This window comes from Nyctibius grandis, chromosome Z (genome assembly GCF_013368605.1).
Source record: "Nyctibius grandis isolate bNycGra1 chromosome Z, bNycGra1.pri, whole genome shotgun sequence".
Classification (NCBI taxonomy): domain Eukaryota; kingdom Metazoa; phylum Chordata; class Aves; order Nyctibiiformes; family Nyctibiidae; genus Nyctibius; species Nyctibius grandis.
In genome coordinates this window covers 60,066,702-60,086,379 of record NC_090695.1, presented here as the reverse complement: position 1 = coordinate 60,086,379, position 19,678 = coordinate 60,066,702, and the positions used below count along the sequence as shown (strand labels likewise).

General features: G+C 41.8%; 1 protein-coding gene and 1 long non-coding RNA gene across 4 annotated transcripts in view; one reads left to right on the top strand and one right to left on the bottom strand.

Annotated features, from left to right (window-relative positions):
• SLC44A1 (solute carrier family 44 member 1) overlaps positions 1 to 12,743 on the bottom strand; it is an 84,932-nt gene extending 72,189 nt beyond the window's left edge. For both annotated transcript variants that reach the window (XM_068423859.1, XM_068423858.1), the window contains exon 1: positions 12,586 to 12,743. In XM_068423859.1, coding sequence (XP_068279960.1) covers positions 12,586 to 12,612 — 27 coding nt within the window. In that variant the 5' untranslated portion in view covers positions 12,613 to 12,743. The remainder of the gene's footprint in view (positions 1 to 12,585) is intronic.
• A 260-nt stretch (positions 12,744 to 13,003) lies between these two features.
• LOC137676477 (uncharacterized) overlaps positions 13,004 to 19,678 on the top strand; it is a 51,140-nt gene continuing 44,465 nt past the window's right edge. Inside the window, exons 1-2 of one of the 2 annotated variants that reach the window (XR_011050089.1) lie at positions 13,004 to 13,253; positions 13,547 to 13,792. This is a non-coding gene — a long non-coding RNA (uncharacterized lncRNA). The remainder of the gene's footprint in view (positions 13,254 to 13,546; positions 13,793 to 19,678) is intronic. The other variant, XR_011050088.1, reaches the window with a different exon arrangement.

The window sequence follows — 19,678 nt, the reverse complement described above, 5'->3', positions numbered from 1 at the left end:
CAGGAACACAACAGCTTTGAATCAACTATCACTGCTGAATTAGCTATCACTGCCAAAGTCAGATCAATGATTATTAGTTACTTGAGGGAGAAAAAGTAGTTTCCTGAAGGAATGAAATGTGTGTAATCTGTGCAAAATATTTTTTTTAAAACCTAAGTTAACAGTAGTTTAAACTACTAAAAAAGGATTACATAAATGAACTTTTCATATAGCTTTAATTGTTTCGCTCTGCAGAGAGTCACTATAGAAAAACTTGGAATATCCATTGTTATAATTTCTAACCAGTTTCAATAACGATAAGAAGGTATGGAAAAATTTGGTTTGCAAGTATTTCAGGTTTCTTTCTTTTTAATGAAAGGACAGTTTTTATCGTACTTTTAAAATTCCTCAGACATATTATTACTGATGTGGTGGTTTAAGATCATTTGTTATAAAACCTCATCCTAAGAACGACATTAATCTAACTACATCTCCTTTAAATTCTCTGTTGTTTTATCGTCTTGGTGTAACACCTGGATTCAGAGTATATGCGACTGTATCTCAGTATAGGAGAGTAAATAGAAACGACTGCTGTTTTTATGTGTAAATCAAGGAATTAGAAACGGCTGTGTAGCTCTCTATCTACATAGCAGACAGCCAGCCACAGTGTACACGTAGCATTAATAAACAGCGCTCAAAGGCAAAGAAGGGTACTGATCCCGACCGGGATCTTTAGTGGGAAATTGCCATTGTGTCCTGCAGAATCTACCTTTCCGAAAAGGAAGGCTGGTTCTGATAAAGTACCAGAGATTCAACTGACTATATGAATAGCATTCAGCTTATTCCAATAGCACAATGAGTATACAATACAGTCATTTTACACCTACAATGCAAGTTCAATGCTTCAGAAGTGGTGGGTCCATTGCAATACTGTGCGCACCACAAAATAACATGTAAGGCATGGTCTGCTCCTGAGTTCCCCTTGGGAAACGGGCAAGCCAGGTTAAAGAGGTTGCTACCAAAAAGCCATTGAGTCCAGAAGCTGTCCTGTGAAGTTTACAACTACAGCTTCACACGCTATTGAAACATCCCCACCCTGCCAAAAGCACAGTTCTTGAACCGTTTGTCAGCATTTCTCAATGACCATTTAAGGAGCTGTCTTTACAAGCTAAAGAATAGCCCCAATCATGTGCTGGCCTTCACCACGAAGCATGCTACCTATGAAAAAGCAGAACCATAATTTACTAGTTTGCCAAAATGTTTCCACTGCAAGAATGTAATTCTCCAGTTTACCAAAGAGCACGGCATTTTTCTGTCCAAGACACGGCACGCTGTTCTACACTATTCAGCTTTTTAAGAGAAAAGCTAGCAGCATCTGTATATTGTCCTAATGAAATTTCTTGCACTTCTGAACAGGTCCTAATTCTAGAGCCTAAAGAGGAAGAGGAGATGAGTCCTGATCCTGAACATTAATAGTTTAGGATGTTTCTAGACCACTCTAACCCCTAAAACCAAGACACAAGTCCCCTATTCCATAAGCAGCTGCAGCCATTTTGACATCAAATGAAGTAACCAGCCATTTCTCTCTTTTCATTATGAATGTTAACCTGCAGTGAGTAAGATGACCAGCATGGTGCATCTGAACTACATTTTGACCACAAAGTGGTTAAAATATCCATGATACCAATTACAGGTGTATACTGAGGGTCTCTCACTATAAACATGAGTCAGTAATTATTGCATGAAAAACAGAGCATTTCTCTGCATACGTACCAACTTAGTAGACAATTACTGGTCTGAACAAGTACGTAAAACATCAGAATATAAAATTAAAATCTAGCAAATTGTTTCACATTTTCAAACAAAAGCATTAGGCAACTATTAAGCTGTTAAAGATACTGCATAAAGGAATTCATACTGAGAGGGAGGGAAAAGACACGAACATTTTCTAGCACCTTCACAAAGAACAGAGCCTAGAGTCCCTGACAATGCCGAAATGAAGGTCTGTGTGTGTTACCTCTAGTGAGAATGAAGTCTGTAATTATTCTAGGACTTTCTATTACTCTGAAGATGGGATGACATTGTTCCTAAAGAAGCCCCAGAAAACAACCTCCCCCCCCAAAATCACACTCCCCCACACACATTCACTTCTGAGAAAACAAAAGCAGCAACACAAGTAAACTCTCTCTCTATTTAAAATCTTCCAAGTGGTGAATGCACTCTGTTTAAGTGTCCAAAACAAAGTCTTTAAGTGTTAAAACTATCTTCAATTCATGACTTCATCAACTAACTCACAATTTTTTATAGAAAACCCTTAGTTACTGCACCGTGAAGCCTAGGGACGCTGTGTGAAGCTGCCCTAGTTAAAACGCTCACCATTACCTACAGACTTCCTGGGTATGACCTACAGGTGCTCAGGTAAAGCACCAAGCAGCAACTTACAGCAGTTTATCACAAATTCAGACAATTCTCTCAAGTTCGCAATAAACCTACTTTATTATACACCAAATTATTGGTATGCCTCCATTATTAGAGGAGGAACATGCACCAGCAAACCCAGACTTTTGCTTTATTACCAGTTCTCTGTAACAATGAACCATGCTGTATCAATAAAAATATCTCCATGAATACACAAAAAAATTCTTAATGTAGATGTAGTGTAGACCTCTGGGGAAGAGCAGTATTGCTCGTACTCCAAAGAGCCTGTGTATCATTCTCCTGGGAGGCAGAGACTTGAATTCCCCCAGGCGTACAGAACTGAAGCGAGGTCTCCCACTTCCAGGGGAAAGTGAGCTTGTCACTGTAACACTATTACAGCTACAAGTGGCAGTTGTCTCTAAAGAGAACAGAAAACCATACAGACTGTTGCCTGTAAGTGCCCTCCAGGAAGACACCAGACTCTGGATAACAAGCCAGATGCCGCTGGGCCATTCCAAAAGGGACTGCGTTACAGAACATGCAAATCACGGTCGTGTGCAACACCCATTTTTTGTGGAACTTCTGCTTCAACCACATTCCAAAATGCTTTATTTTTCAATTTACTGCAAAGCAGGCGTTAGTCATGCTTTTGGATTTTACTCAGGGCCACGTGCCAGTACTTTATATAAAAGCACCTACGTCCTTATTTGCCCCGTAACTCCACATCATCACTTGTTCTCCGAGGCCTTGTCCACCGAAAAGATGCATCTGCTCTTTATTAATATGAAACTCAGAGTTCCTGCTAGGAAAAGTTTTCTAGAGATGTAATACTGCTTTAAGTTGGCCAGCACAGGGTAATTAATTTATACTTTGCCTCTCTTCAGAGACTAAGCACAACACCAATTCAATGTGTACACACCTCCTGTTTCACTAATGTTCTTATACTCCGCACACAGTATTTATGAGTTTTCAATATAATGTAAACAAAACTGAGAGCACATAAGACAGCATTACAACATTATTAATGGTGTAATATAAAGATGTTTACCCTGAAAACTCATACTGGAAGACTTCACTTACAAAACTGACATATGCTGTGTTGTATATCATCTTCCACTCATTCTTTTCAGTCAACTCATATTAAACATTGCTTCTAAAACTCCTTTATTACATGCTTCCACCTCAGTCTACAACTTAAATATTTATCTTGAAACATAACACAGCTGATTAAATAAAGAGCTGACATGATCAGCACATCTGCTGAGACTTTGAAGTTTAGAAAGAAGGCCATCTGCTGACAGAAGCCCAGTTTTTAACCCCCAAAGTATTTAGTTCTTGTTTCTTTTCTTCATTACACATCATTCATTTGAAAGCAGCAATAAACAAGGACACTTTTTAAAAATACCACAGTAATATTTTCGAGGGGATTGAAATATCCATTTCAAAGCATGTTTGGTACTTCCATGGTTCTTAATCATTAATAAAAATCAGTCATGAAAAAAAAAAACCAACAAATTTTTGATGATATTTTGCACCTACCAAGTTAATTCATCACATTGAATTTTCTACTTGTACTTCAACCTGTTTAACAGATTCTCAGATTTTATCCTTACTACGAGACTGCAAGTCTCAAATCACAAAATATTTTCAAATTTTGGACTAGCAAAACATTTTCCAACTACAACACACACTTTGCTTCCAAATGTGTTATCTTTATCACAACATGACATTCGCAGAAGTAAAAAAACTGCAGCAGGACTCCCCAATTAGTGTTCTCCACAGAAGACGAACGACATTCCACAGAAAACACTGCCCTTGTTCTTTGCACTCTCCTGGTGTGTGATGAGTAATTTTCCCTAAAAGTTTTTTTTCACCCTTTTAAAGTATCTAAAGCCAGAATTCAAGACAAAAACATCACAGCTCTTTAACAGCTCGTGGCCTGCACAGCACTGCTGTGAAAAACAACGATGTTGCCACTTACTAGATGACATTCACAGCAGTTTGCTAAGTATTTTTCAAAATGCATCCTACATTCATCCAGGTTTGTCAACTGAAAATCATAAAATCATGTATTTTTGCATTGCATTTACAATTCTTAGAGAAGAGCTTCCTCCTTTTCGAAGGCAAAGGCCTATTTGGTTGAGGGTTCTGCAAGGTTAGAGGCTCCTATTTGCATGTGTCAACACAAACACGGTCCTTGTAGCACTACGCTTAACACTGTGAACTAACCGCTGCACACATTGGCCATGTGCATTCTTCCATATCACTGCATACAAAAGCCGAAAGACAGAGCTATATTGGAAATTAAGAAGCCAATAGCCATAGTCAGTCACATTTAAAGGATGTCATCAGCATAATAAAAGCTTCTCAGAACCCTTTTTTCCCCCAGTTTTCTCTAATGAAGATCAGAAAAGCTTACTGGGTTTTTTGGGTGAAAAAAGCAAGCTAACATAGCTTCTCAAATATAAAATCTTGACTTACAGGTCCAAAATTCTGGTATAATAAGAAAGAAAACCACTCCGGATTACAATAAGAGGGCAGTGCTTGAGGACATTGAAAGCGTATTAGATTAATAGGAACCAACGCTAAGAAGGCTATCTGATTTATAGAACGGGTGGGAGGAGAATGGAAAGGAAAATATATGTCAAGCCCTTAGCTTATTATATAAGCATACTTTCTTACAAGTAGGCAATTATTCCGCAGTTTTTCATAGCAAACTAGGGAGAGTCTGACAAAACATGCCCAGAACATGGTTATCATGACCTTGAACAAAATGCTTCAGTGGGTTTCCTGTTCTGTTTCTATGGCTCTGAATATGCATTCAGAGGTCTCTTCCTCAGCCAAACAATGTAACTGGAGAGCAGCAAGAGTGGTTTCAATTAAAAAAAAAACCAAAACCAACAAAAAACAAAAAAACACAAAACACATACCAAAACAGGCTAGAGTTCACTTCTGCTGTAAACAGCTGCTTAACTACATCACATTTATTATGAGAGGATATCACACACAAGTCACCATGTTCTGCTTTGCTGTGACTCTCCACCATATTCTAGCAATACTACTGCTTAAAATAGCAACAACTAGAAACTAGCATGTAAAATGCAGTATGGAATCTCAGCTTTCCTATACACTGCAATCATCTCCTATTCTTGCAGTGCACTGCACACTGGCTGTTGAAATCATATTAAAGCAGAGAAAATTAATCTTAGAACAGTAAAGCTGAACTTCAAAATGAAGTTGACTCCTCTCTCTTCTCAAATATGTATACAAATGTTCTTGTAGCTGTTGTCATACAATCGTACACTTTTACTCCATATTAGAAATTTGCTTATCTAGAAGATTTAAAAAAAAAACCAAACCAAAACAAAACAAAAAAAGAGGGGGCCTAGGGACAGAAGGCCAGTCAACACAATGGAATTTATTTACTTCATAAATCTGTTAAACTTTAAAGTCGCTGCAAGACCTAAAAGAACCCTATTATAAATTCACCAACACATACTTGGTCTCTAAAATTTATACACAAAAAAACCTCTCAGTATAGTTTCATCAAACAGAGGAAAAAATTAGCAATCAGTTTAGTCAGCAGGTAGAAATCACCTGGCAACACTGCATAGCCATTTTTAGAAGCAAAGCATAAGATTTACACAATTTTCCAACAGCTCCTTTAAGTGAGAAAGATTCAAATGAAAAATAACAAAGACACAGTTTCTTGTCAAGTTGGTTTACAAGTTTTGTTTTTCACAAAAGAAACCGCTGAGGTAAGTTCAAAGGAACAAAAATTACAGTCAGCCCAATGGAGAAAGAGACATGCACAGTTAGTGCAGAGCTCGCCTCTGGAGTAAACGGCATAAAGACAGTTGACATCTTCAAGGAGTAACAAACATTGTCATTTCTTCATAAGAGAAACAAAAGCAGTCAGTCGAATGATACTGAATATACCCTTACAATTACTGACCTAAAAGTCCAATGGCTGACAGCATTCTAAATGCCAATTAGATTACAATAACATAAGCTTTGGGTTTAGCATTCACTATTAACAATGCAAGATAATCTTTTCCAAAACTCTTCTCACTTTACAAAAAAATTGTCTTGTAAGGATGCCGTGTCCCACGCTTGTTCTTAAATCAAACTATCATTTCGTGAAAAAAAAAAAGTCAGTCTTTGAGTTACCTGGCAAAGTAAAGGAAATAATGTGCAACTTAAAACTTTTAAGATGTGACACAACTGAAAGACAGTCTGAACTTCAGAAGGAGCTAGTCCTCAATGGGAAAAACTCAATGAATTGGAAAGAGCACTAACAAGTAGCTACATAGTATAGAAAGAAATATTTCAACTAAGATCAAAAGGAATTATTTGCACAGTCGCTTGTGACAGCATTTGTAAAAGGACACCTGATGCTTCACAGAAACTGAATAGACCTAACAGACCAGAAATACAAAAAAGTAGTCAACAACTTCATGAGATGCCTGACTCATTAGCGCTGTTCTTGGATCCTGCTTGTACACTTCATACTATATCTCCTTGCCAGAGGCTAGAATGGAAGCTTCATCTACTGTCAATGTGTTGAAAGGGAAATCAAGATTTCTAGCTCCTGGAAGTAGAATTCACAACTCATTCTGTTTCTGCCCATCAACACTATTATTCAGCTGGTTTTCTGTAATAGTACCCACACCCACAAGGAAACGGACTTGGTTTGATGCTCCTTATATTCAGACGTTTGACTGCAAGAACCGCTGACAACTGAAGCTATGGCTGAAGTACAATTAATGATCCGTTTTCTGTAACAGCTCAGAAGAGATGTTTCACCCGAACTACAAAATTTTTTTTAAAGTTAGGAACTCCACATTTTTTCTGTGTTGTTTTGACAGCAGGTGCTTAAGGGAAAGTTGATGCATGATCTGTCTTCATTTCGTCTTATAATACGAAGCCTTGTGAACAGCAAGGCCACCACTAAAACCACAAAGAATAACAGGTGCTTTGTTTATCCCAGTCATGCCTCCAATTTCCAGCAAGATTTCAAGCTCCTGTCACATGTATCTTAGATTAAGCCAGTAACATACAAAGCTGTAAGGATAAAACACAGTATTACCCGACCCAACACAAACACTAAGACCTCAATAGGTTGTCTTGTTTCCTATAACATCCTGCCAAAGCAAATGCCTGTTAACTACAATCAGACACTTCAACTGCAGAAGAGCGGGAAGGGAGAATGGATTCTGTATCACAACTACCCCAAGAGAAAACAGTTTAAGGTCCTCTTCTCCCCACCGCTTGTGTTCCCTTTCAAGAACTACGAATTTCTGTCGCCCCACAGATATTACAATGCAGACTTTGGGGAGTTGTGCTATAAACCACATTAGTGGATCAATCTGAGCTATACCATAAAGTAAGCTTGCTTCCCTAAAAAAACCCACACAAAAAAAATAGAAAACCTGTACGGATTACTTCAATGAAACAGACCCTACAGCACAGTCTTAACAGTTATGGTGACATGGGAGCTATGAACTCCAACATCTCCTGCAAATCCAGTTTTATAATGGACTAATACTGTGAGAAAGCACAAAATACCACTGATGAAGAAGAATGCAAAGAAAGGGAAGAGAGGATTACCACTTGACTGCAAAATTCATTTTTCTTCTTCAAGGAAACTAAAGATTTGAAAGAAATTTGATTAATTTATCAACTCAGAGCTTCAGCACCATTCGCTCAAACGATCTCAACATACAGGAAGAGATCACTTCCAAAACAGCACAAGAAAACTATCTGTATCAAAAATGAGTAAAAATTTTAAGCTGTGTTGCACAGCAGATCCATGATGAAGGAGATGCACCTAGACGCACCTAGACAGAAGCACCCATCTTGAGAAGCTCATCATAAAGATATGGCAAGGGTGGTCAGTGGGCTGAAACAGCATGAAGATATTGACAACCAGCAGCACTGCAAGACAGGAGATACACAGAGGTTTGTTTGTTTTTTTTTTTTCTCCTGTCCTTTACAAGGTTTTAATCTCATATATGTCAGCACACTTTGGCCAAACAACTACAGTTCAAAGAAGTGTTAGGAGGATCTGGTCATGATAATTAATGAAGAGTACATAGACTGCTCTAAGCCAACTGTAAAGTGTAGCTGACATCGCACAAGGTTTGCCCAACAAGCTCAAGCTTCACGATGGTGAGAGTCAAGAGACAGTAAGCACAAAAAATACAGCAAAATCCACCTAAATAAGTAGAGATAGCATGATCGCCTAAAGAAACAAAGAGGATGACACAGTTGTGACACCGAAAAGGAACAACAGGTAAACAAGAACTCTGGCTGTAACGATAAAGAACAAGTGCAGATCACAGAAAATACTACACCAGGGAAAGTGAAAGAACTTCAAGCGAGCATGGAATAAGACTGAAATTGAAAAAAAACAAAAGCTGGAAAGAAGTATTCCAGATTGAAGCACCTCAACAGGCAAAACAGCAGTGGATTAACAGGAAAGAATGAGCACAACTGGAAGAAAGCCTAGTCTGGCTGTATTAAATTTAAATTACCACTACTCAAAGCAGTTCAAGGTGAAAAATCTGGTAGAATTGGAGGTAAATTAACAAAAGGGGGAAAAAACCCTGGAAGTACAAGTGCAGATGGCAGTTGAGAAGAAGAAACAATAATCGGAGAGTAGAAGGTAGTGAAGAATAACAAGCAGGCAGTATTACAGAAGCCCAGGGAGAATAAGACACCAAACTGTAGAGGATTACAGACAGTATCGAAAGCAGCAGAGGTCAAAGAAGGGAATCCTCTCAACTTGGCCAGAAGGAGCCTATAGAGATCTTAATGAAGTTAATTTCAGCAGAGCACAGAAACTGGATTGGAAGGAATTTAATACCAAGAAAGAGGGGAGAATGTACAACAACAAACATAAATTTTTCTGTTCCAGGAGTTTGGAAAAGAAGGAAAGCAGACTAGAGTTGACTGTCCATCTTAAGGATGGAGGACAATACCTCAGAATAAAATTAGGAGGGGAATAAGATGGCAGCAAGACGTAAAAAAACAGAAATTTGGAGTTAAAACAGAAAAATTGAATGAATGGGGCTTTGGGGTTAAGGCTAAGCAGTTAAAGGCAGAAAAAGCAGAGAGCAAACACAAGAATCCATCACTGTAGGTAGCAGGCAAGAGTGCTGAGGAAAGGTAAACATGCCAGTTCTAATCAGTTTTTCTCTGGACACCTTTAGATTCTGCAGGGGAGGAGATACACGAAAAAGCCTAAGGCAGAGCTCTAGGCGGCCTGCAAAGCAAACAAACTAGGAAATGCATTGGGGGGAGAAAAAAAAAGGATAATTGAGTATGAAATGAGAGTTAGGAAGACGTCAAAGAAATCTGCCTGGTTCCACAACCAGTCACAGGTAGGTGCATTATCATAAATGAGATGAGGAGGTGGCAGTCATGAGAAAGGGACTTGGAGATGCAGTAATCAGATAAGATGGTCGGCAAAATCAAAACAGAAGTAATCACTTCTCCCAGAAACAGAAATGAGGATTAGCAGATGAAGATCAAATAGGCTAGAGAGCTGAAGAATAAACTTAATGAGAAACCAACTTGAAAAACAAAGTCATAAGAAATGAGGGTGAGGAGTCAAGATAAGAAGAGAGACTGTATGTCAAAGACTAAGATGAAGCTACACGGGGAGAAACAAGAAGTGAGGCAACATGAAGGAATGTCTGATGGATTCCTGCTCAAGGAAAGCTTAAGAGGAAATACAAGAGGGGGAAGTATAAAGACAATGGTAGATGAGGAACACATTTATTGTTAATGATAAAAGAGAGGATACGGCAGCCATTAGGCATTAATGTAATGCTGTACTGTTGGCAGCAAGGTTTCTGCAATCGATATACCAGACAAAACTGTTGCTGATAAAATATTCAGCAAGTACCCTTTGATTTGGATTTCCTGAGGAGAGACACAATTGCTCATGGCTAAGGAATTAAATAAACAACCATTTTTTATACTTCAGCTACATATATGGGATACAAAGCTCAATTATTGTACCACATCTTGGCATACATAAGGAAACCAAATTAAAGGTTCAGTAGTGTACTATTAACATCATGTGCCCTGACGGTGGAACACAAAATTTAACTGAAAACCAAAATTAGTTAGTGGAAACCTATGAACAAGCCAGATATTTAAACCATCTGATCTTCTATTTCATCTGCTTTTGGTCTCATATTACCCACAAATAAGCCTGCATTTTCATTTAAGAAAAGAACGTTACAGCAAACAGCAATTCAAATTCATGAAGAAGAGCTAGGAAGCACCTATTAAACACTTAAGAAAAGCAATTTGGATAGGAGTCACAGAAAATAAGATTGCAAAAGACTTCAAAACATTACTTCAGAACGTCAACTTCACTCTCAGTGCTCCAAGTCTGTATAAGCTTTCCTTAAGCCACTCCTGACAGATGTTTATCTACTATGTTTTTTAGCAAACCTCAAACAATACAGACTCTGAAATCCCCCCGGCAGTCTACTGCAGTGACCAAACAATTTAAAAATCTTCCCCTAACATTTGGCATGTATCTCCCTCTCTGAAATTCAAATCATTTCTTCATGCACCGTAAACCTGACAGCCTTCCTCTTTGCAGCAAAATTTGCTGTACGGAAAGCATATTCCCCACTGCAACTGGACAGCCCTCTGCAGTGTTTTGCATTGGAAGGACAGAGCTCTTATTAAGGAGAGAAAAAAGTCTGCCTGAACGGATAAGCTACAAAAACTCATCTCTGTGATGAGTCATCTGGGACAGCAGAGACAGACTTTCCCACATAAGCAGTCTGCTGGAAGCTGGATTCAGCCACCGCAAGCGACGCAGCCAAAGGAAACTAACATTTACATGCAGGCAAGGCACGGCCATAGCGTTAGTCATGATCGCTCGTCCTACAGTCTTCAGAACAGAGCCAAGCGAAAAACAGTATAGCCCTGGTCGTGTTGTTCAAAGTGAAAGTTAAAATGGGAAGCAGAGCCGCAAACTGGAGCACTGGGTGGAGCTCCCGATTGTGCCCTGCTTGGCAGCACCACTCTGGGGAAAAAAACAGGAGTCAGTAAGGGCAAAGGAGTGCAAGGGAGGAGGGGGAAAAAGAAAAACCGAGCTGGGAGATAAGAGATGTGCACGGGGCCAGTCACAGACAGGGAAACGGATGCAGGGAGGCACCTGAACCCTTGGTCATACAGTGGGGAAGGGGGCTGGGATCAGGACGTCTCCCTTTCCAGAGCCAGTGGACGTGGGGGAGGCCCTGGACACGGCGTTTCCTCCCACGAGATGGCTCCTCTCCCCGGCGTGGGGCAGTAGGGACCCCAAAGGAAAAGCTGCAGGGAAGAGGAGGGAGTGCAGAGCCGTATAGGGAGGTGCATCGAGGCAGGGCAGAGGGGAGGAGGGAGTGCGGAGCGACAGGACAGGGGTGCAAGGTAGTATGGGCATGGCAGGGCAGAGCTGGAGGCATGGAGCTGCAGCCGTGGCAGGAGACTGAAGCAGAGTAAGGCAAAGGCTGCAAAGCGAAAGCAGGGTTGGAGGAAATAAGGGCAAGATGATGCTGATCCACAGGGGAAGCAGCACACAGAACAGTCTGCAGAGCAATGCGGAGGATGAAGTGCATAGCATGGTGGGAGCAAGGCTATGGGGAGTGAACAAGGGGGTGCACAGCCATAACGGGGAAAAGCAGAGCTATAGGGGAGCAAAACGATGCAGCAAGTGCATCAGTGCTGGGGGTGGGGTGCAAAGGGGTGCACAGCCGTGAGAGAGCAGGACTGTGGGAGGGGAGAGCCACGGGTTCAGTCACGGGAGAGCAGAGCTGTTGGGGCGGCGGGGGCAAGGGAAAGCAAGGTGCTCACAGCCATGGCGGGTCTGGTTACGGGGGATGCAAGTGGGTGCCACGGGAGAGCGGGGCTGCCGGTGACGCGAGGGGATGCACAGCCGTAGGAGCCCGGGGCTACGGTGGTGGGAGGGAGCAAAGTGGTGCACAGTCATAGAAGAGCAGGGCTGTGAGGGGTGAGACGGGATGCACGGCCACCATAGCACGGCTATAGGGGGAATAAGCGGGAGCACAGCCATGGGACAGCACGGGGGCGGAGCTGGGGAGGGGTCCCACAGCCGTGTGGGGGCAGCAGGGCCAGGGGAGGGAGGCAGCAGGGCCCGGCGGGGCGCGGGCCGCTCACCTGCGCGGCGGAGCTGCAGCAGCCCATGGCGTCCGCGGGTCTCTGCCCTGGCGGTGCCCGCTAGGCGCCAGGCAGGCGCTGGGCATCCACCCGCCGCGACGGCGCACCCCGGGGCGGCGGCGAAGTGCGAGGCGGCGCGGAGGACCGCCGGGGAGCCGCCGGGCCCGATCAGGCGAGCGCGGCTGCAGCACCCGCCCCACCGCGGCGCCCCCTCATCCTCCCCCCACGGCAGCGGCGGCCGCGGCTGAGGGGAAGGGGCGGGACCTGCGGCGGGCGGGGCCTGCGGGGCGGGGCCAGGGTACTGCAGCGCGGGGGGTACCTGCCCGGCCGGGTGGCTCCGCCCCCGCTTCCGCCCCGTCCCGCGCGCCGCGGGTGGTTTCCGGTGGCGCAATCGCCTTTGCCCCGTCGCCGCGGCGACAGCAGGGCCGGTGGCGGGCGGCAGGCCCGGCCCGGCCGGGCCCGGCCTTGGGGCCGTGGCCGCGGCCGCCGCCTTTCCGGAGTCGGGCGTGGTCAGGCGTTCGTCCCTGTTTTTCGCCGGGAGGAGAGGGCTGCCCAGTCTGAGGAGAGCTGCGTGGGGGAGCTGTCTCCGGGCAGGGTGGTGTGCCCGTGGCTGGTGCTCCCTGAAGGGAAGAGCTGCTTGCGTAGCCTTGTAGTACGTGTACTTGCAGGTGAGAGGGCACTTGAGGTGCCTCTGCTTGCCGGTGGGAGACGCTTGAGAAATCTACAGCTCGGCAGGCCTGTGTCTCATATTGCATTTAGTGTGGTTTATCCTATTTTCCAGACGAGCTCTTGCCATTGGCGCAAGGTGGAGAGCACCCAATCACCTGAAATGGTAGCCTTGAGTGATTGCAAAAGCTGTGAGTCTCTCCCCTGGATTCACAGCTGATCGCCATATTTTTGCAGGTGATTTTGGCAAGCGTAGCCTTCCCAGAGGCACAAATGCAGGTGTCATTGTTTCCAGGTGTTTGCCTCCATAACTGCAAAAAGCTGATTTCATGAACTGCATCAAGATGATAACTGATAAGTTCAGTCTTTGTAAGCTGGACTAAGCTGCTAAGCCATGCAGGTAACAACAAATGCCTTCAGAGCTTCTGAACCAGTGAAGTAACTACATGGCTGCATCTTGTAGCCCTTAGTGGCAACAAAAGTGACAGCTTTTCTTAGAAGGAAAGAGAGTTCTCTTCGAAAATTGGCAGTCCCTCTTAAGGTGAGCTTACTGGCCCAGCAGTTTTGTTTGAACGTGGCCTAAACATACCAAGTGATACTCTTAAGTCAAAATATTTTCTTTCTGAATCTTAACTCTAAAGCAGGTTTAATTCAATCAATGTAATAGAATATCCATGATTAGAAATAACACTGCAATGACTTAAATTTAAAATGCTCCTTTGACAGACAGAATGAGGCAAAAGAGCCCTTGTGATTAGAGGAGGAGACTTGTTAGACTTCCAAAATAGAACAAAAACTGGCATGTGGGTGAAATGTGAATCATACTCTTTTTTTTTTTTTTTAGCTCTTCTCAGTTTACTGGCAAGTAACATCACAATTCTCATATTTTGTAACACCTAGTTAAAATACCTTTTTATCACTTACATGTACATGGCCGTTATTGTTCCACCTCATTTTATCCAAATATTTCTGTCGTATTCAGAGGTGTGACCATCAAAAAAATGTTCTGCAAGAAGACTCTCTAGGAGGCATGTTTCTTTTCTGATTGACACAGGAACAGATAACAAGAAATCCATAGTCTATTCTTGTGTAACTTAGGACATGCCACTTCAGTTTCTCTGTTCCTTAGTTTTGCCATTTATAGAATTTACTTTTGTCCCAGTGTTTGTCTTTTTCATTTGCTTGGGTAACAACAGCATGATGTCTGTGCCATAGATGTGATTTAGTCGGTCTGTCAAATAGACCAAATACATTTTTTTTAAATAGTTCTTGTGTTTCATTTAGGACCTCAAAGTGTTGTCATGGTAATTAAATCCTGCCTCCTACTTTTTGCATGTAGGCTAACCACATTCAGCACAGTTATCAGAGGATAGTAATGGATTAAAACACAGTCTCTGCCCCCCAAATTTGTGGACTCTTTAAAAAAGGGCATTCAAGCCAATAGTGAAAAGCTTTGTGCAGCTGTGTAGGGGAATGGTAGCTTTACAGTGATTAAAAAATGCCAGTCCTTCGTTGGCATGGGAAGCCTTTATGGAAAAGCTTGTAAAGACATACTAGCTGTACCATAGGTAACTGGGGTTCAGTATAAGTATGTGACAACTGTTGAAAGTATTCCGACATAGTCTGAGTGTTAGAAATAATCACCAGAGTAATTGCCCTTATCTCTGCTCCTGGCCCGAGGAAATTAGTTGCATTTTTGACAGGGATGCGGTAATAGCAGCAGTGGTGCCTGTCTGGCTTTTGTTAGTTTAACTGTGCTTTGTTTGGCCAGTCACACAAAGGAGAAGAAAAGTTAAAAGGTTCTTGCTTATTCGTGATTGCACTTGCTTTTATATTATTCAGATTAGTATTTTGGGAAGAAACTGGAAGGGATTGAAATGGGAATTGCTGAATCTTAATTCAGTAGTACACAAGTTGAACTTTAAACGTATGCCTAGGTGCATTTTTTGAATTGTGCTTTATGGATCCCTTTCTGAAGCTGATTGTCATCTGCTATAAGGCATGGTTACATCACAAGCTGCTAAAGTGCAAATCTGACTGCCCAGATTTAGTGTTAATAAGAATCTAGCTTTTTTCTGTAACAGATTTGAGCCTGCTCTTTTCCCCTCAGCCAAGAAGGATGAGCTTTATCTATATTTTTATTTCATTGCTAGACTCAGAATGATAGGTTAGAGTTTCTGAAGTACCATCTGATACTGAGAAAGTAAGACAGCAACAGAGAGAAGGCTCTAAAATGACAAAAATGCCTTTAGTACTTGGGTTGAGTAAATTGTAGGTTGTATCCAGAGTGCTTCCACTCTGGGAAGTGTGGGTAGAACAAAAAAGAGATAAGGAAAAATTCCAGAAAGCATGAATTGTGTGATATTTACCTTTTCTCACCAGGTGTAGGATCCTGACCTTAGGCACCCATATTTAAACGCCTAAGGATTTTCCAATGTACAAAACAATCCATAGCTTCTGTTCCATGTTAATGAAATACCTTTAAAATAGCAGTAGATAAAATTCAGACCATTTGGATATGTTCTTAAGTATGAGTTTTGGGATGGAGTTTTCAAACAAGCTCAGTACTGGGCTAACTGCTCAATCAAGAGGCAGTCAAAACCTGGACTTGCTGTTAATGAAAGGGAAGAGTTGCATCATGCAAACTAAAAATTGAGTATTGCGCCGGCAAGGTGTTGTTACAGTCTGTGTATTCACCTCCATCTTCTAGTAGACAAACTCCACTTATTATCATTCTGCTGACTTCTTCCACCTACCAATAAATCTGCACCTATAAATGCTTGGCAACCACTCAGCATTTTTAAAAAATCCTGTCCTGTGTGCTTAGCTTCAATATTCCTGTTTTGTTGTTTTGTTTGTTTTGTTTTTTTTAAATCTGTTTAAATACAGAATCACACATGTTCCCTCAATAACATGCACAGTGAACAAATGAACAGTTAGCTTTCATGCATGTGTATCAGTGCAGGATTAGGAGTGATTCTGCTGATTTCCACAGAATACTAACAGAAGTACAATGCGAGAAGGCATTCCAGCAAACACATGGCAAATAGGATGTCAGCCCGTATCTGTGAGCAATGTGGTGATAAAGCCCACTGACCCACTCAGAGCCCTGTGGCCCGTTATCTTGTGTATCTCAGAATCCACCTGAAACTCATCACCCTCCTGAAAAGTTCAGCCATGCCATTGCACTTGTTTACTGCTGGGGAGCTACAGTGTGGGTGCTCATGTCAAGTCACACAGGACACCAGTTACAAAGCAGAGAATTGAACCTGTATCTGACAAACTCCAGCTTGTACCTTGAAGATCCTGCCAGTTAAGAATTTTACTTGGTCATGGCAAAAGAATACGAGTGATCCTCCTTTGCAATTAGAATGGCAGGATACTTACAGGCTTTTTCATCTCTGAGTAGCATACTCCTCAGTAAGGCTGAACTCTCACAAGTTAAAACTAAGGTTTTCTTCTTCCTGCCTATCTGACCTCAGAGGAACAGGTCAATTCAGTGAACTTACTGGGAAAGTCAGAAAACCTGCTGTGATTCTACTTTGCGCTGCAGCCCCATAAATTGATCACGTTAGGTCTGTTTCAATTTAAGAACTGGAGGCTGCTAGGAAAGAGAGAGCAGCAGAGAGCTTTCTGAATGAATCAGGAGGGTGACATCTTCTTTCCCCAGTTCTGAATCAATATTTTAGTACATTGTACTCTTAGAGATGTAACTTCTTGATGAGAGGACAGAGGTGTACAGTGGAGGTCCTGTCCATTGGTGGCTATCATTAATGTTCAAGACCCATGAGAAGAATAGTCTTTTGGTGTGTTGGTAAAATGGCTTTCTAAGCATATGCTTTCTGCCTACAGTAGTCCATTCATGCCATAATGAAAGTAGATACCCTTTCTATATTAAAACTTGTTGCTTTGCACTAATACCTGTTGGACTTCATTCTGATGTTGGACACCTGTGCATGAAGAACTGTTTGAGTAGATCATTTCACACAAGTGAAACATCTGTCACACAATTACATTGCTATCAGCCTGAGCCAGAATCATGCTTGCAATTTGCAGCTGAAATGTTTCATATCCAGTATCCTACCCCCTGAGAAATCCACTCTTCAGAAAATGTTCTCTAAGATAACTGGGACAGTGCCATTGCATGTGGGGGGGGTAGGTTGTCCAACTGATACCAGAAAAATGTAATTTGTTTCAGCTTTGTAAGAAAGTTTTGTGTTGCCCAAAGGAGGCACAGAAAGCCAAGTGCAATCCTTCCTGCAGCAACAGTATCATCATAATACATGATCAGCCATTATGATCTCCTGTCATTTCACTCTAGGAGAATTATGGCTCTCACATGGACGATGTAAGACTACAGATGGAGCATTGCCTGCTACAAATCTCTTGTAAGGTTGCTGCAGTAAATCTCTTGGAGAAAAGTCATTGCCTAAAAAAATACTATGCTAAAGGGACCTGCCATTTGTTTTCTTAGGGAAGAGGGGAAGAGGGGCTGTGGAGGGAGGCACTGTTCCATTCCACACTCCTTAATGTCATGCAAGGAAATGTTCATCAAGGAAGATTCAGCTTTTTCTCACAATAAGACAAGAAAGGAGACATGGCAATATTCAATGTGTTGTGTGGCTCTGGCTTTCTGTGTAGTGTTTTGTATGAGAGAGAAGGAGTAGAGACATCACTCTCCAGAGGCTGACTTAGGCTGCAATGGGTTTTATAGCTTACTTATAATAATGGCCAACTAGAGGTTGCTGGATTGGTACAGGTCTGGACTATTAGTTATGGAGGACATCTATGGTGGGCTCAGAATTGACATTCAACTGAGGTGCAGGCTTAAGACCAAACAGTGCTTTATCATTGACACAAACCCTTGTTCATATAGTGAATGTAGGTGTATAGACACTGATGGAGCTCAAAATACTGATGGGTATCCTGTGCGTGAGCTCTTTTGAAACCTTGAGGCTGAGTTATACCAGCAAGGTGAATAGAGAGCTGGGACTGTCACAGGGCTCAGCATAATTCAGCTCTGTCTGCAGTTGTCAGTATACATACAGGCAATGCAGCTGACAGTGAAAGCTAACAGGAGAAGGTATGAGAGGCTTCACACTGAATTTCACTGGACATTTTACTTCTAGGGGGGGTTTTAAAGGTCCCAGTCTCACTGCTTGGTTGTTCTTTGCATCACTCATGTTCACCTTTAAAATGAGGGTATTAAAAATTTGAAAAGCAAATTCTTTTTATACAATGCCCACCACTCGAATTACAAAAATAAATACACATAAATATAAAAACAGTCATCAAGATTTATTTGAAATTGATGATCTCAGTTTGCATGTTTCCTACATGTGTAGACATGCTTAACTTGAAACTCATAACTAAGTGCTTTGCTTAGTGAAAGCCTGTAAGTGATCATAAGAATGTTTGAAAATCTATTGTTTTCTTAATTTTTCTGGCTTGCAGAAACAATGGAGACTTTCACAAGTTCTGTGCATCCATCAGCTCCTGTTAATCTTGACTTTCTTTTTGAAAAAAATCACATTGCTTATTTAAGAAAATAATTTAAACTTTGCAAGTCATAGAGCTTGTGTGACCTAGCTGGTCTAGTTGACAGGTTTCCACCCTTACTGGTCCTGGACAGCTGGATGGTACTGTGAGCAATATATGTGCTCCAGTAGATATAGGTTGCATCTGCTCAGCAGTATCAGATATCAGGCTGCCCATGTCTCTTGGCTTGTGCTGGCTGACACAGCCTCAAATCAACAGCTGTGGGGTATAAGGCCACGAAAAGCTCAGGTGAGGAAAAAAAATCCTTGCACGTCTGCAATATTCACTGTGGTATAAAAACCAAAGAAAAAACATTGGCTGGCATTATTATTGAGAAGAGCAAGTCCTATTAATTTCTACAAGCATTTTTTCTTGTCAGCACTTTTTCGTTGATTACCTGGTCTTTGATTACCTGGAGGCTATGGCTCGCCTGCAGAATTTGCAGAGATGTTGTTGCTTCTGATTGTTCATTCAAACTCAGAAGTATTTTACAGGAACACAATCAGTCAATGTTTTTTTAGGTTTGGTTTGTTTTGTTCTGGCTACATCTGTTTCATTTGGCAAAGTATTCCCCTAAATACTGGAATAATATCCGCCAAGTAAATTGTTTTATAATGTGTAGAAAGCCAGGACTTGTCTGCAGGAATTTTTTTCTCTCTGTTTCCCATGACCATTAACTTCACAGTACTGCAGAATGTTCTAGTTGCTTTTTGCTTCTTCCTAACACCATTCAAACTCCAGCCTCCAGTCATCTGCACCAGTTTTTCCTGCTATTAATGCTTCCGTCGACAGTTGTTTTAAGTTCTCAGGTAGGAGAATACTTCCACAATAAAAGCAGAAACAGTTTGCCTGTAGATAATAGGCTGACATGCCAAACATGTTGTTGTTT